This window comes from Rhinoderma darwinii, chromosome 10 (assembly GCF_050947455.1).
Source record: "Rhinoderma darwinii isolate aRhiDar2 chromosome 10, aRhiDar2.hap1, whole genome shotgun sequence".
Taxonomy (NCBI): Eukaryota; Metazoa; Chordata; class Amphibia; order Anura; family Rhinodermatidae; genus Rhinoderma; species Rhinoderma darwinii.
In genome coordinates, this window is record NC_134696.1 from 82,546,004 (window position 1) to 82,562,842 (window position 16,839).

The window sequence follows — 16,839 nt, forward strand, 5'->3', positions numbered from 1 at the left end:
CCATGGTCCGGAACTTGACTTGGTAGGTCTCTGGGGTGATGGCGAAGTGCTGGAGCAGGGCCTCCTTCAGGCGGGAATAATCACGGCAGTCCTCCACACTTAGCGCCCAATAAACTTCCAAGGCTATGCCCGTTAGTCTGGGGCCCGCATACTTTGCCCATTCCGAGGTCCGAATGGTATGCACCTCCATGATAGACTCAAATACATGGAGGTGCGTGTCAATGTCCGTGGTGGCATCATTAATGGCGGGCACGTTGCTGAACCGCAAGTGTGGCCCTCCGTAGCCGCTGGGTGACTGGGACATTGGTGCACTCATTGGGATGGGGTTTCGCACAAGAAACCGGAGCACCGACTCCATTATGCAGGCTCTCTCATGCTCGGTACAATAGGGGTCTAGGGCGGCTAGCATCTCACCTATGAGAGTGGAGGTGGCTGAAGAGGGGGTGCTGTGTAAGGACCCCCGACTGTCAGATCGGTCGCTGGGGCCATTCCCCTCTTTCTCGTCGTCCTCTTCGTCACTCAACTCGTGGTGCGCTCTGTCCCACACAATGAGCTTGCTTGCCAGCATGGCCTTTACCTCAGTCGACTCGAACTGGATCCCTCGAACTTTGCAAAGCTCCAGCAATGTCCTCTTGGTATTTTTGAGGTAGGGGCTGCTGCTGGGGTCCACCAGAACACCTTGGCTGTCGGAAGACATTTCTGGGGTCAAAGCAGGCGTCGTATCCCGTGTGCACTCCCTCTGCTGTCTTTGACTATCTGGCCGCAAAGCGCTGGATGGTACCGGGAGTACCTGTCCCTTGCCGCTTCCCCGTTGTACGTGCTGGATTAATATCCCACCGCTGCCCCCAAATGTGGTGATACCGGGTGTTTGGTATCGCTGTTGTGGGTGAAATAATCCAGGCAGACACAGAAAATAGTTTAACAGTTAAAACAGTGTGTTTATTTGAGGGAGACACAGAGGGTCACAGTACACATACCACTTGCTATGATAAAGTCTCTTGGTTGATGGTAAATACTCTGCTTTCTTGCTTTACTCTGGACCCTGGATACCCCATCTGTAAATGGCTGACTACAACCTCCAACTGCTTTTTCTTACCAACTGTCAGGCAACACCAGCCACGCCTCCTGCGCACGGAACAATCCAAAAGGGGAAATTCTATGAGGGGAGATAGAGGGGAATAATGGGAGAGTCCAGAAGGGGAAATAGAGGGGAATAAAGGGACGATACAGGGGCCGATCACCGGGCTTTATTTAAGAACAACTGTCTAAAGGCGGTTAGGATGAGAAAGACTGACATGATCTGACACTTGGTGCCAGAACACCACTCCCGTTCCACAACAGGAGGGTAAGGGGGGCACGGCCCGCTTACTATAGCAAAGCAGCGAGCCATTGGCTCGCTGCCCCGCCACTTACTCTAGTAAGCTACAGACTGTTTTAGGCCTGTGGCCTATTAGAGGACGGCGGCTTGACATCCTAGAACAGGCGGCGCAAGGACATCACTGTATTGCGTTGCCTGCGCTGGGCAGAAGATCCAGCAGCTTGTCATGGGAAGTGGAATGGAGTTAAGGTGAGTATATTACTTTTTCTCATTGGCGTAAAGTGTAACTATTAATAGGGGGCCTAACCAGGGGCGTAGCTAAAGGCTCATGGGCCCCGATGCAATAGTTCTTATTGCCCCCCCCCCCCCCCCCCACACACAAACTCCTCATGGCCGACGGTCTGCAGCTTTCAGCAGCATAGCCGGGTCTCCTAAGTGACCCAACAATGCAGCACTAGCAGCCGGGGCGTCACTAATGCTGGGTTCACACACCCTATTTACGGACGTAATTCGGGCGTTTTAGCATTGAATTACATCTGAAAATGCGGCTCAAAAGCGTTGGCAAACATCTGCCCATTCATTAGAATGGGTCTTACGATGTTCTGTGCACACGGTCATTTTTTTTACGCGGCGCTGTCAAAAGGCGGCGCGTAAAAAAGACGCCCGCGTCAAAGAAGTGCCTGTCACTTCTTCAGCCGTAAATGGAGCAGTTTTCCACGGACTCCATGGAAAAACAACTCCAATTCTCCTGAAAACAGCACCGTAATTTAAGCCGTAATGGATGCTGCCGTGTGAACATACCCTCAGGGCTTAAAATGTCAGGGGAAATAGCCCCAATACATATGTGTCCGCCCAAAAAAAATGTGTGTATAGGAGACAGCATAGCATATCTATAGAACTACGACCCTATAAACTATGGATAGGGTTAGATACAGAGGCTCAGCAGACAGTATCACACATGATAGGATTAGATACATGGCTCAGCAGACAGTATCACACATGATAGGATTAGATACAGTGGCTGAGCAGACAGTATCACACATGATAGGATTAGATGCACAGCTCAGCAGACAGTATCAGGCTGGGTTCACACGAGCGTGGCGTTTTTGCGCATGCAAAAACGCGGCGTTTTGCGTGCGCAAAAACCACTTAACAGCTCCGCGTGGCAGCATCATATGATGCACGGCTGCGTGCTTTTCGCGCAGCCGCCATCATTATGACACACTATTTGGATGTTTGTAAACAGAAAAGCACGTGGTGCTTTTCTGTTTACATTCATCCTTTTGACAGCTGTTGCGCGAATCACGCAGTTCGCACGGAAGTGCTTCCGTGCGGCATGCATGGTTTTCATGCACCCATTGACTTCAATGGGTGCGTGATTCGCGCAAAACGCCGAAAGAACGGACATGTCGTGACTTTTTTCCAGCGGACTCACGCTGAGTAAAAATCACGCACATATCCGCACGGCCCCATAGACTAATATAGGTCCGTGCGACGTGCGTGAAAATCACGCGCGTTGCACGGACGTAATTCCCGTTCGTCTGAATGAAGCCTCACACATGATAGGATTAGATACAATGACTCAGCAGACAGTATCACACATGATAGGATTAGATACAGTGGCTCAGCAGACAGTACCACACATGATAGGATTAGATACAGTGGCTCAGAAGGCAGTATCACACATGATAGGATTAGATACAGTGGCTCAGCAGACAGTATCACACATGATAGGATTAGATACAGTGGCTGAGCAGACAGTATCACACATGTTAGGATTAGGGTATGTTCACACGGCGGGGGTCCGTAACGGCTGAAATTACGGGGATGTTTCAGCCTGAAAACATCCCCGTAATTTCAGCCGTACCGGCATGTGCAGGCGCTTGAACGCCGCGTCAATTACGGCCGTAATTAGCGCTGCTATTCATTGGAGTCAATGAATAGCGGCTCCAATTACGGCCAAAGAAGTGACAGGTCACTTCTTTGACGCGGGCGTCTAGTTACGCGCCGTCATTTGACAGCGGCGCGTAAATATACGCCTCGTGTGAACAGACAAACGTCTGCCCATTGCTTTCAATGGGCAGATGTTTGTCAGCGCTATTGAGGCGCTATTTTCAGACGTAATTCGGGGCCAAAACGCCCGAATTACGTCCGTAAATAGGCCGTGTGAACATACCCTTAGATTCAGGGCCCAGCAGACAGTATCACACATGATAGGATTAGATACAGTGTCTCAGCAGACAGTATCACACATGATTGGATTAGATACAGGACTCAGCTCGCTGACATTGCCGCTCCAGCGCTGGACCCAGGAAAGGTAAGAATAATAATTTTGCTTCTTTGTGTTACTGATTATTTTTGTGTGTTTGTGGTTTTTTACAGGTTCGGTTGTTGGACTTCGGATTCGAGGACTTCATTGACTTTATTCTCAATAAAATGGTTAATGATGGTTATGTTTTTTTTATTTCAATAAAATATTTTTTCTATGTGCTTGTATCTTTTTAAACTTTATTATCACCGCCTTAGTAATGGCCGCTGGCTGATTGACAACCTCCATTACTAAGGCGGGGCTTAACCCCTTCCCTCTTTGGCCGCTTTTGACCTTCCTGACAGAGCCTCATTTTTCAAAACTGACATGTTTCACTTTATATGGTAATAACTCCGGAATGCTTTTACCTATCCAAGTGATTCTGAGATTGTTTTCTCGTGACACATTGGACTTTATGTTACTGCCAAAATTTGCCGGATACATTCAGTATTTAATTGTGAAAAACACCAAAATTTTGCGAAAAATTGCAAAAATGTGCATTTTTCTCAATTTAAATGTATCTGCTTGTAAGACAGGCAGTTATACCACACAAAAATGTTGCTAACTAACATCCCCCATATGTCTACTTTAGATTGGCATCGTTTTTTAAACATAATTTTATTTTTCTAGGACGTTACAAGGCTTAGAACTTTAGCAGCAATTTCTCACATTTTCAAGAAAATTTCAAAATGCTATTTTTACAGGGGCCAGTTCAGTTGTGAAGTGGCTTTGAGGGCCTTGTATATTAGAAACCCCCAATAAATCACCCCATTTTAAAAACTGCACCCCTCAAAGTATTCAAAACAGCATTTAGAAAGTTTCTTAACCCTTTAGACATTGCGCAGGAATTAAGGCAAAGTAGAGGTGAAATTTACAAAGTTCATTTTTTTTTTCCAGAAATTCATTTTGAATCCATTTTTTTTGTACCACAGAATGTTTTACACAAGAAATGCAACTCAATATTTATTGCCCAGGTTCTGCAGTTTTAGGAAATATCCCACATGTGGCTCTAGTGTGCTACTGGACTGAAGCACCGGCCTCAGACGCAAAGGAGCACCTGGTGGATTTTGGGTCTCCTTTTTATTAGAATATATTTTAGGCACCATGTCAGCTTTGAACAGGTCTTGAGGAACTAAAACAGTGGAAACCCCCCAAAAGTGACCCCATTTGGGAAACTACACATCTCGAGGAATTTATCTAGGGGTGTAGCAAGCATTTTGACCGGCCAGTTTTTTTGCAAAAATTTTTGGAACTAGGCCATGAAAATGAAAATCTAAATTTTTTCAAATAAAATGTAGGTTTAGCTAATTTTTTTTCATTTCCACAAGGACTAAAGGAAAAAAAGCACCATAAAATTTGTAAAGAAATTTCTCCCGAGTAAAACAATACCCCACATGTGGTAATAAACGGTTGTTTGGACACACGGCAGGGCTTAGAAGGGAAAGAGCGCCATTTGGCTCTTGGAGCTCAAATTTAGCAGGAATGGTTTGCGGAGGCCATGTCACATTTGCAAAGCCCCTAAGGTGACAAAACAGTGGAAACTCCCAACAAGTGACCCCATTTTGGAAACTATACCCCTTGAGGAAATTATCTAGGGGTATAGTGAGCATTTTGACCCCACAGGTTTTTTGCAGAAATTTTTGCAAGTAGGCTGTGAAAATGAAAATCTACATTTTTTCAAATAAAATGTAGGTTTTGCTAATTTTTTTTCATTTCCACAAGAACTAAAGGAGAAAAAGCACCATAAAATTTGTAAAGAAATTTCTCCCGAGTAAAACAATACCCCACATGTAGTAATAAACGGCTGTTTGGAGACACGGCAGGGCTTAGAAGGGAAAGAGCGCCATTTGGCTTTTGGAGCTCAAATTTAGCAGGAATGGTTTGCGGAGGCCATGTCACATTTGCAAAGCTCCTGAGGGGACAAAACAGTGGAAACCCCCAACAAGTGACCCCATTTTGGAAACTACACCCCATGAGGAAATTATCTAGGGGTACAATGAGCAGTTTGACCCCACAGGTGTTTTACAGAACTTATTGGAAGTAGGCCGTAAAAATGAAAATCTACATTTTTTTCAAATAAAATGTAGGTTTAGGTATTTTTTTTTCATTTCCACAAGGACTGAAGGAGAAAAAGCACCATAAAATTAGTAAAGCAACTTCTCCCGAGTAAAACAATACCCCACATGTGGTCATAAACGGCTGTTTGGACACACGGTAGGGCTCAGAATGGAACTAGCACCATTTGGATTTTGGATAGTGTCTGGGCGCCATGTCACATTTGCTGAGCCCCTGTAGTACTAGTACAGTGGAAACACCCCAAAATTGACTCCATTTGGGAAACTGCACCCCCTGAGGAATCATCTAGGGGTATAGTGAACATTTTGATCCCAAAGGTTTTTTGCTGAATTAATTAGAATTAAGCTATGAAAATGAAAAATATTTTTTTTTTCCAACAAGATGTAGTTTTAGATCAACATTTTTCATTTTTACAAGGAATAGAGAAGAAAAAGCAATTTCTCCCGAGTACGGTAACACCCCATATGTGGTTATAATCAGCTGTTTACGTATATGGGAGCATTCAGAAGAAAAGGAGCGGTATTTATCTTTTGGAGCGTAGATTTTGCTGGAATGGTTTGCGGACGCCATGTTGCATTTGCAAAACCCCTGATGTACCAAACAAAAGTGACCCCGTTTTAGAAACTACACCCCTAAAGGCATTTATCAGGGATGTAGTGAGAATTTAGACTCCACAGGTGTTTTTCAGAAATGAATACGCAGTGGATTGTGCAAAGTGAAAATTGCAATTTTTCCACTGATCTGCCTATTCACCGCACAATATGTTGTGCCCCTAGAGAATCTTACCCCATAAATTGTTAAGCGGGTTCTCCCGGGTATGGTAATGCCTTACTTGTGGCCATAAATTGCTGTTTGGGCACGCTGTAGGGCTAAGAAGGAATAGACCGCCATTTTGAGCATGGATTTTGCTTGGTAATAGTTCTGTTTGGGGTTTTGCTGGTATTTCCGTTTATAATGTGGTGGCATATGTTTTCTGTGCGGAGTATATCAGGGGTATATGTAATCTGTGCGGAGTATATCAGGGGTATATGTAATCTGTGCGGAGTATATCAGGGGTATATGTAATCTGTGCGGAGTATATCAGGGCATAATAAGAGGGTATAATAATGGGGTAAATAATACAATTCTCCATAGATGTGTGTTACGCTGTGAAGCGATCCGTTATGCACAGGCCGGTGTCTCACTGATAAACGGTTTTCTTTCTTATCCCCCTTTTGTAACGCTCTGCACCTTTTGGGGACTTTTTCTCCTTCGTAGTTTGGGAAATATTACTGGGAAAGTTTTGCGCTGGTATAATACGGGCGCCCTCGCTTCCAGCGGATGTGCGATGTCCCTTCCCTTTTCTAGTTCCTCAATACTGGGGCCCTGAAACTGAAGGAATGTTCCCCTCCGGCCTGCGCATTGAGATGTTTTTGATCACCGCATTACTAATGCCGTAACTTTTTTATTTTTAGTTGATTGAGCGGTGTGCGGGCTCGTTTTTTGCGAGACGGGCTGTAGATTTTATTGGTACCATTTTGGAACACATACGACTTTTTGATCACTTTTTATTTCATTCTTTGGTAAAGGAAATTACCAAAAACAAGCAATTCTGGAATCGTTTTTTATTGTTTTTTTTATCGGCATCCACAGTGCGCCCTAAATTACATGTTAGCTTTATTCTGCGGGTCAATACGTATACGGCGATACCAAATTTATATAGTTTTTTTTATGTATTGCGGCTTTTGCACAATAAAATCACTTGTTTTATAAAATCATTTGTTTTCAGTGTCGACATATTCTAAGACCCATAACTTTTTTATTTTTGCGTGCACAAAGCGGTGTCAGGGATTATTTTTTGCGGGACGGATTGTCGTTTTTATTAGTACTATTTTGGAGTAAATGGGACTTTTTGATCACTTTTTATAGCATTTTTTGGAAGGAGATGTGACCTAAAAACAAAGATTCTGGCGTTGTTTTTCATGTTTTTTTTTTACGCCGTTCACCGTGCGGGATAAATTACATAATAGTTTTGTAGTTTGGGTCGTTACGGACGCGGCGATACCAATTATGTATAGTTTTTTTTAATTTTTACGGTTTTTCCCATAATAAAAGACTTACTATGGGAAAAAAGTCAGTTTAGCTTTATTTTTATTTGAAATGTGTGTGTTTTTATTGTTTTACCACATTTTTATTAACTTTTTTTTACTTTTCTGACTTGTCCCACTAGGGGACATGAGGGCCTGATGCCCCGATCGCTACTCTAATACACTGCACTACATACGAAGTGCAGTGTATTAGCGCTGTCAGTTATTCACTGACAGCAAGCCTATGAGGACACGCCGAAGGCGGGTCCTCATCGGCTCCCGTACAAGGCAGACTCGGACGCCATTTTCTGGCGTCCGATTGCCACAGCTCTATTGAGCGCAGCATCTGAGGGGTTAATCTGCCGGATCGGAGAGTAGCTCCGGTCCTGGCAGTTACAGGAGGGTGCCAGCTGTATAATACAGCTGTCACCCCGCGGTGATGGTGCCGGCTCTGCTTCTGAGCCCGCACAATCACTGCGCCGTACATGTACGGCGCTTTGCGGGAAGCACCTCCCGACAGCGCGGTACATGTACGGCGCATGTCGGGAAGGGGTTAATGTTAGCAGGTGCAGAGGCCAACACTAACCCCCATTATTATCCCGGTACCCACCGCCACCAGGGGTACTGGGAAGAGCCGGGTACGAACCAATACCCGTCCATCTGTATTGTCAGGCACCGGGGTGGCCGCAGGCTGGTAGTATTAGGCTGGGGAAGGCCAAAACCAGTGGCCCTTCCCACCCTGGTAATGCTGCCTCCTGCTGCTGCTGTGTTGTATCTGGCTGGTTATGAAAATTGGGGGAGGACCCCACATCGTTCTTTCCAAATATTTTTATTTTTTTTTTTTAAATGACGTGGGGTCCCCCCCATTTTTCATAACCAGCCAGATACAATAAAGCAGCAGCAGCCTAGCATTACCAAGGTGGGAAGGGCCACTGTATCTGGCCTTTGCCCTCCTGATAATACCAGCCTGCGGCCACCCCAGTGGCCGACCATCACTACAGATGGTCAGGTACTGGATCGTACCCGGCTCTTCCCAGCACCCCTGGTGGCGGTGGGTACCAGGGTAATAATGGGGGTTAGTGTTAGCCTCTGCACCGGCTAACACTAAGCCCCGCCTTAGCAATGGATGCTGTCAATCAGCCGGCGGCCATTACTAAGGCGGTAGTAATATAGTTTAAAAAAAAAACACAAAGACATAGAAAAAATATTTTATTTAAATAAAAATAAAACCCACACAACCCTCATTATCCATTTTATTGATAATAAAAAAAAAGCCGTCATCGAAGTAGTCCTGGAATCCGCCGTAGTCCAACGACCGAACCTGTAAGAAAACACACAAGAAAAACGATTAGTAACACATGTGTTAGGCTTAGATACAGGGCCCATGTGTGATACTGTCTGTGGGACCCTGTATCTAAGCATATCACAACGTAGGCTTAGATACAGGGTCCAGCAGACAGTAATCTTATACAGTATAAGATTACTGTGTGCTGGGGCCCTGTATCTAAACCTACCATATGATTGGCTTATATACGGCGCCCAGCAGACAGGATCACGCATGGTCCATGTATCTAAGCCTACCATGTGATTGGCTTAGATACAGGGCCCAGCAGACAGGATCACGCATGGGCCATGTATCTAAGCCTACCATGTGATTGGCTTAGATACAGGGCCCAGCAGACAGGATCACACAATCTGTGATCCTGTCTCATGGGCCCCCTAAGCCTGCTACATCGTAGGCTTAGGGGTTGTGCAGTCCCTAAACATTGATAGGCCATCAATAGCTGATGTGTCTCCCGGGACCCGCCAATCAGCTGTTTTGAAGGGGCCGCAGCACTCGTACGAGAGCTGCTTCCCCTTCATTTCACTACTCGCTCACACTGTGAATCGCCGACACCGATTCACAGTGTGACCGGAATGAAGTGACCGGAATGAAGGGGAGCAGCTCTCGTACGAGTGCTGCGGCCCCTTAAAAAAAAGCTGATTGGCGGGTCCCGGGAGTCGGACCCCGCCAGTCAGGGCTAATCTCACCTTTCTCTTCAGCCGAGGCGGTAGTTCTGTCGTCTCGATGCTATGCGCGGCGCATAGCGCTGTAACGTCATGCGCGGCGCACAGCGCTTGACGTCAGGACCTCCGCTGCGATCCGGAACCAGGAAGGTAAGTACAGTATGTTACTATAGTAACAGGGGCCCGCGGCCCGAGTTACTATAGTAACTTTTTATTGATGTGGTGCGGGGGGCTGTGGGCCCGGTCGCAATTGCGACCGCTGCGACCCTTATAGCTACGCCAGTGGGCCTAACTATTGTATGGGTGGGGGGGTTATTATAGGAGGGTGACTAACCGCTACATTGGTCACCTAACCTCTATATGGGGGGGCCCAACTACTATATGGGGGCTAATTATTTTATGGAAACTACTAACTACTATATGGGGGTGACCAACCGCTACATGGTGCACCTAACCTCTAGATAGGGAACGCTCTAATATATGGGGGGTTAATTACTATATTGGGGCACATAACCACTAGATGGGAGACCTAATTACTATATGGCGCTGCTAACTACTACATGGGGGCACTTAACCACAATTTGGGGGGATAACTACTTTAAGGGAGCACAAAAGAGGACTACTATTGTGTGGGGGCACAAGAGGAAAATATTGACTGTGTGGAGGAACTATTACTGTTTGGGTCACTATGGATGGAAAGCTTGTGTGGAGGGTTGGGAATAGGTGCGGAGTGTGCTTGAATATCGAGGAGCCAAAGATGTCTATGTGTCAAACTCAGCAGAGGCAAGTCATGGATGGAAGATGTCATCATGCCAGGCTGGGCCGGATGAAGAAGAGAAGGGAAAATGAATGACTACAACCAGAGAAGATCTCACATGTGAGTCACTCAATATAAATGTACTGTATTCACTTTTATGGTCTGCAGAGTGCTTGTGTATAACTGGTATCTACTACTATACAGTCACTATATGGTGGCAATATTGGTCTTAGTTTAGAAGTATTATTCAGTAATAGTAGAGTGGCATTCTTTAGTCACTATTTAGTGGTAATATGTGGTCATGGTGTGGCAGTATTATTCAGTAACAGTATGGTGATATTATTCAGTCACTATGTGGTGGTAATCTGTGTTCATGGTGTGGCAATATTATTTGTTTCTTGTTTAGTGCCATCATTGGTAATATTGGCCTGTGTATACTGGGTTTTGTTCAGTAACAGTATGGTGATATTTGTTCCTTCTATAGTGAATAGTGGTATTATGTGGTAACTTTCTGACTGTATAATTTTGAGGTATATTATCATACATAGAAAACTGTGTTATACCTACCGTATATACAACAGGGACCCACACATCCAAGCTGAAAGCGGGGTCAGGCAGAGGCTCAGGTGCAGAATTTGTCATGGGGCCCATAGGACTCTAGTTACGCCCCTGGAGGAAAGTCTATGTGCCAGGACGGGAGAGCCGCCCTGAAAAAGCAACTCCCGCTCTGGCAGACCCCACACATCCATGGATGGCCATTTATTTAATGTGTGGCTGTTGTCACGATCCCGGGGGAATTTGGACCCACTAGACCTCTCCGCAGTAGCGGAGTGGCAGCTGACCAAACAGCAGTCAATGGAAAGTCTAAGAACAAGAGTACCTGTATGAAAATCCAGACAGACTCGAGATGAAGCAGATGCCTTATTCGTGGCACCGATGATGCTTGGCATGGCAGCTGATGCCTTGCGTGGCAGATGACACCGGATGTGGCAGATGACTCCAACACTACCCCAACACTAGACTTTAGCTCAAGAACAAACACAGTTACTGGATACCGGATATGGGAAGCAGGATACGGGAAAACTGGGAACAGAACACAACTAAGGGACCATTTGCTCAACTAACATGAGAAGACAACTACAATGTTCAGGCAAGGAGGGAGAGGGCAGAGTCCATTTTATAGTCCAGGGTGATCAGGGGATTGGTTAGGTAACAATTTAGTGGTGCGTGCAGTGGCCCTTTAAGGCCGAGTACGCACGCGCACCCTATAAACCATAGACTGACATTGCAGCCGCGAGTGCTGGCGTCTGCTGGGAGGGAGGCGCCAACAAGTTCCGTGAGTCCTGAGGTCGCGGCTGCCGGTAAGTAGTGTGCTGGTGGTCAGCAACCGCGGGCATATCAGCTGTAAATTGCGGCTGGACACGGCATTCCCCCCCCCCCAACGATAACAGCTGTTTGCCAAAGGTTAGATGAGGGGTTGTCTTCATGAGGCAACTCCTTTTAAGTGTTTTGTTCCATAACCTGCTCTAATGTAACCATTATTAAGTGTACTATGACAAACCACTTCAAATTAGAGCTATGAGTGAGATTGTATCCCCAAACCCCCCCAAGTGACAAATAAAAGGGGGATGTAAGAAAGCACTTCCTGAGTCTCTCACATGGTGTTCAGGGTTGCCAACCCTCCATAAATTAATGGACAGTTGCGTAATATCCATAATATAAAATAGATGTGACGAAGATTATTTTGATGCTGGAATTGAATTTACAGTAAATGCTGCTAATGTGCTTTTATTAGTATCTGAGCTAAATTTGTCTGTCATTTATATTCAATTGTTTCCAAGTTAATATATACTGTAAATATATAAAAAAAAAAAAAAAAAAGAACACAATGTCACAATTAATGACTATCAAATTAATAATGCTCCATGTTTGTGGCTAATTTCCAAAGTTAAAAAAGGGACTATTATAATAAGTTCATATTAGGCACAGTAAACTTCAGCCACCATTACATCAATAAAATGTTTGACTTATCATAAATAGCATTGCCTGGTTTAGCAAGCCCATTTTCAAATAGCCTATTAAGAAATTCAGGGGGATCTCCGTTCTGGACTTTCATTTTTTAGCCATAGCAGCGAGCCGCTATAAAGTGCATCACTTGCCAAATTGACCCAGCACGTCTATGTATTACAAGGATAGCCCATCATTTTAAAGAGGCTCTGTCACCAGATTTTGCAACCCCTATCTGCTATTGCAGCAGATAGGCGTTGCAATGTAGATTACAGGAACGTTTTTATTTTTTTAAAAACGAGCATTTTTGGCCAAGTTATGACCATTTTTGTATTTATGCAAATGAGGCTTGCAAAAGTCCAAGTGGGCGTGTTTAAAGTAAAAGTCCAAGTTGGCGTGTATTATGTGCGTACATCGGGGCGTTTTTACTACTTTTACTAGCTGGGCGTTCTGACGAGAAGTATCATCCACTTCTCTTCAGAACGCCCAGCTTCTGGCAGTGAAGACACAGCCGTGTTCTCGAGAGATCACGCTGTGACGTCACTCACTTCCTGCCCCAGGTCCTGCATCGTGTCGGCCACATCGGCACCAGAGGCTACAGTTGATTCTGCAGCAGCATCAGCGTTTGCAGGTAAGTAGCTACATCGCCTTACCTGCAAACGCCGATGCTGCTGCAGAATCAACTGTAGCCTCTGCTGCCGATGTGTCCTCGCTCGTCCGACACGATGCAGGACCTGTGAGTGACGTCACAGCGTGATCTCTCGAGAACACGCTGTGTGTCTGCACTGCCAGAAGCTGGGCGTTGTGAAGAGAAGTGGATGATACTTCTCGTCAGAACGCCCAGCTAGTAAAAGTAGTAAAAACGCCCCGATGTACGCACATAATACACGCCCACTTGGACTTTTATTTTAAACACGCCCTCTTGGACTTTTGCAAGCCTCATTTGCATAAATACAAAAATGGTCATAACTTGGCCAAAAATGCTAGTTTTTTTTAAATAAAAACATTACTGTAATCTACATTGCAGCGCCTATCTGCTGCAATAGCAGATAGGGGTTGCAAAATCTGGTGACAGAGACTCTTTAAAGGGAACTGTGCAATGCTTTATTTCCCCTGCAGTGGTGCTGCAGGGAAATCGAACACTCGCTGCCCGGGTTCCCCACATATAGCGGACCTATGTGGTTCCCAGCAATGCGACAACCTGTAAACAACTTATCATTGGGGGGCTTGTCAAAAGCTAGCAATCCCTTTAATGTAAAAGTTCATATCAAGAACCATAAAAATAATTGATAAGGCTAAGTCATATCAACAAGTCAACATGGAAGAAGAGCAAATATTGGCATTATACTTTTCCTAGTTTTTGTTTCACTTCTGGTTTAGGCCTCCAAATACTGACAAATACTGCCTTAGATACTGCCATGTGAAAGAGACCAAGTTTCAAATATCAGGTGTTTGGGGTTTCAATGTGGAAGTTCATATCCAGCTTGATATTAGGTGGTACAATAGTTAATCTGATATTTAACTGGTCTACTTATGTCTGCGTCTGATAGATTTAATTTTTTTGTTTGTTTTGTTTTCTTCCCTGCCCAGTTTTTGAGTACTGAATGAATTCAAGTTCTCTCTATGTAATCATTTGTCTGAAGAGTATGTCCTCCTTTCTAAACATTATTTTTGTTGCTCCAATGCATCTAATATAAAAACATAAAGTAATTTTGCAATGGTCTTAATTGACATCCTACCATTTTGTGTATAGAGTTCCTATGCAGACCTGTGTCTCCATAGTTACAGACTACAAACAAACCCTGTGCTGTCAGATACTCCCTTTCATCTATCCCCTATTGCTTACTCAACTGCTACATGTATGTTACCATGAAGTAGGAGACAGTCCAGATAACTTGTATGCAATGTAATATTTTTGTATTCTTCATATGTACATGAATACTAAGGTTTCTCTTTTTCTGTGTTTTATGAACAGGAATTATATGCTGATCCTGAGAATACCAGTTATCTTCCCAAAAACTATAACGATTATACATGTGAGAATTCCTTCAGTGATTACTTACAAGGAGATGAGAAATGCCCAAAAGTCTATGAGGTTGTAATCCCAATACTCTACAGCCTGGTTTTTGTGGTTGGAACAGTGGGCAACAGCCTTGTCCTCTATATTCTAATGAGGAACCATCGCTCTCGATCCAGTACAGACAATTTCCTTCTGCACTTGGCAATTGCTGATTTGCTAATGCTCATTACTTTCCCCTTTGCTATAACAGAGGCTATGGTTGGGTGGATATTTGGAGATTATCTCTGCAAGGTTGTGGGAGCCATCAGTATTCTAAATTTCTACTGCAGTAGCCTTCTCCTGGGGTTTATTAGTATTGATCGCTATCTATCTATAATCTATGCTATTCGTACTTTTAGGAAACATAGTATTAAGGCAGTACACTTCTCTTGCATCATTGTGTGGATTTTCTGCTTTTTGCTTTCACTGCCAAACATATTTATCTTAGGAACCCACCAAATAGACAATTATACATGGTGCACATACAACCAAAGCCATTTTCCCAGCAATACCTGGTGGCAAGTCGGACGATTTCTGAATCACATTGTGGGGTTTTTGCTTCCAATGATCATCATGACCGTATGCTATTCCCACATCATTGCCACCCTATGTAGGTCCCAGAGGCGAGAAAAGAAAAAGGCAGTAAGAGTTGCAATAATTATCACGGGTGTCTTTTTTCTGTGCTGGACTCCATTCAATGTGGCAGTATTTCTAGATACTTTAAATCAATATAAATTGATAGATAGTTGTGAACTTCAGTACAATCTGCCCGTAGCAATAACAGTCACAGAATTACTCGGATATGTGCACTGTTGTTTGAATCCCTTGCTCTATGCTTTTGTGGGGGCAAAGTTCCGGAATGATGCTCTGAAAGTTTTAAAACATGCGGGATGCTTCAAATCAAAGCTGCTCAACCGTGTCCCATCAGTCAGCAGGAAGAGCAGCACCACAGAATCGGAATGTCGGACAGTCATCTCCAGCATCTAAATATATAGAACTCCTACTATGAACTTCAAGCATCACTTAACATAATAAGACATACAATTTATTACGTGTACTAATCTACAAACAATTACATGTCAAAACTACATGTAATAGACCAAGCTGTAAAAATATTGCTAATAACATATACTCTGTTTACCATTGTCTACAATATTTTCCATTTATATTTCCTTTCTCTAATTTTAATTGTTGTATTACATTTTACAGAAACGGTGACAATGTTGTTTCAATATGTCAGTGATCATAGCAGATCAGGGCTCAAGCACACGATCCTGTAACGGCTCCATACAGGAGCTATAATTGGGCACCTATGGAAATCCATGGGTCCATACTGTACCTCTGTATGCTTTCAATTTCATATGTAAAATTGTGGCATGTTACATTGGATGCTGTATTATTAGGTATTCTCCCTTTAAAACATATGGAGACTGTAGGGTCCTAAAGTAACATTAAAGTGCTCATACACATTAGATAACAGTCGACCAAACCATGTGTGTTCAATGAGGAGAGGGAAATAAGCCTGTCAGATTTCTCTGGTAGCGACTTCTTTTCTGCGAGAAAAGATGATCAGACATGTTAATATCCAATATGCCTGATCCTTCTCCACGCAGACATCTTTTGTCAGAAGAGAGTTTGGACACCCCTATACACATTACATAGTCCCAATAAAATCAATCAACTATCTAATGTATAAAGGGGTGACCCGACTCTCACCCAACAGCAGATGTTGTGGCGAGAGAAGGATCGGGCATGTTCAACTTCTGCCGTGTATAGCCACCTTCATTCTAGAGAAAGCACTTTGTTTTAGGTTCATTGTATAATAACGCATTTATACTGTCGAATTGAGGTATATATTACCTTAATAAAATGCAATGCTGATAAGTTTGGTGTTTATTGTTCATTGTATGTGTGGCTTTTGCATTATTTTCTTTCTTCATAGAACATGTTTAAAACATAACTCTTTTAATATTACACCCTCACACGCAACAAGTGAAGTTCTTATTATCTCCCTTTGTCAAAGTCTGCAGCAGATTTGGAGTCCAGTGGCTAAAGAAATCAGGCGGGAGGGTGCTAATAACAAGAGTAGTCAAGTAACAGTCTAGGTTTAATACACAGATAAGCGGTAACAGTTTGTAGCGTAAGATAGGGACTTGTCAGGAAACGGTCCAAGTTCGGCACACAGATAAGCAGCAACAGGTGGCAGCGTGAAGCAGAGATGTGGTCAGGAAACAATCCAAG

The 16,839-nt window shown here is 44.0% G+C and overlaps 1 protein-coding gene across 1 annotated transcript; it reads left to right on the forward strand.

The window, feature by feature from the left end:
* Window positions 1-774: 774 nt before the first annotated feature.
* CXCR5 (C-X-C motif chemokine receptor 5) lies at window positions 775-15,851 on the forward strand. The gene is made up of 2 exons (XM_075840827.1): window positions 775-813; window positions 14,515-15,851. The coding sequence occupies exons 1-2, from the start codon at window positions 775-777 to the stop codon at window positions 15,583-15,585; spliced, it is 1,110 nt and encodes a 369-aa protein (XP_075696942.1). The 3' UTR covers window positions 15,586-15,851.
* Window positions 15,852-16,839: the final 988 nt, after the last annotated feature.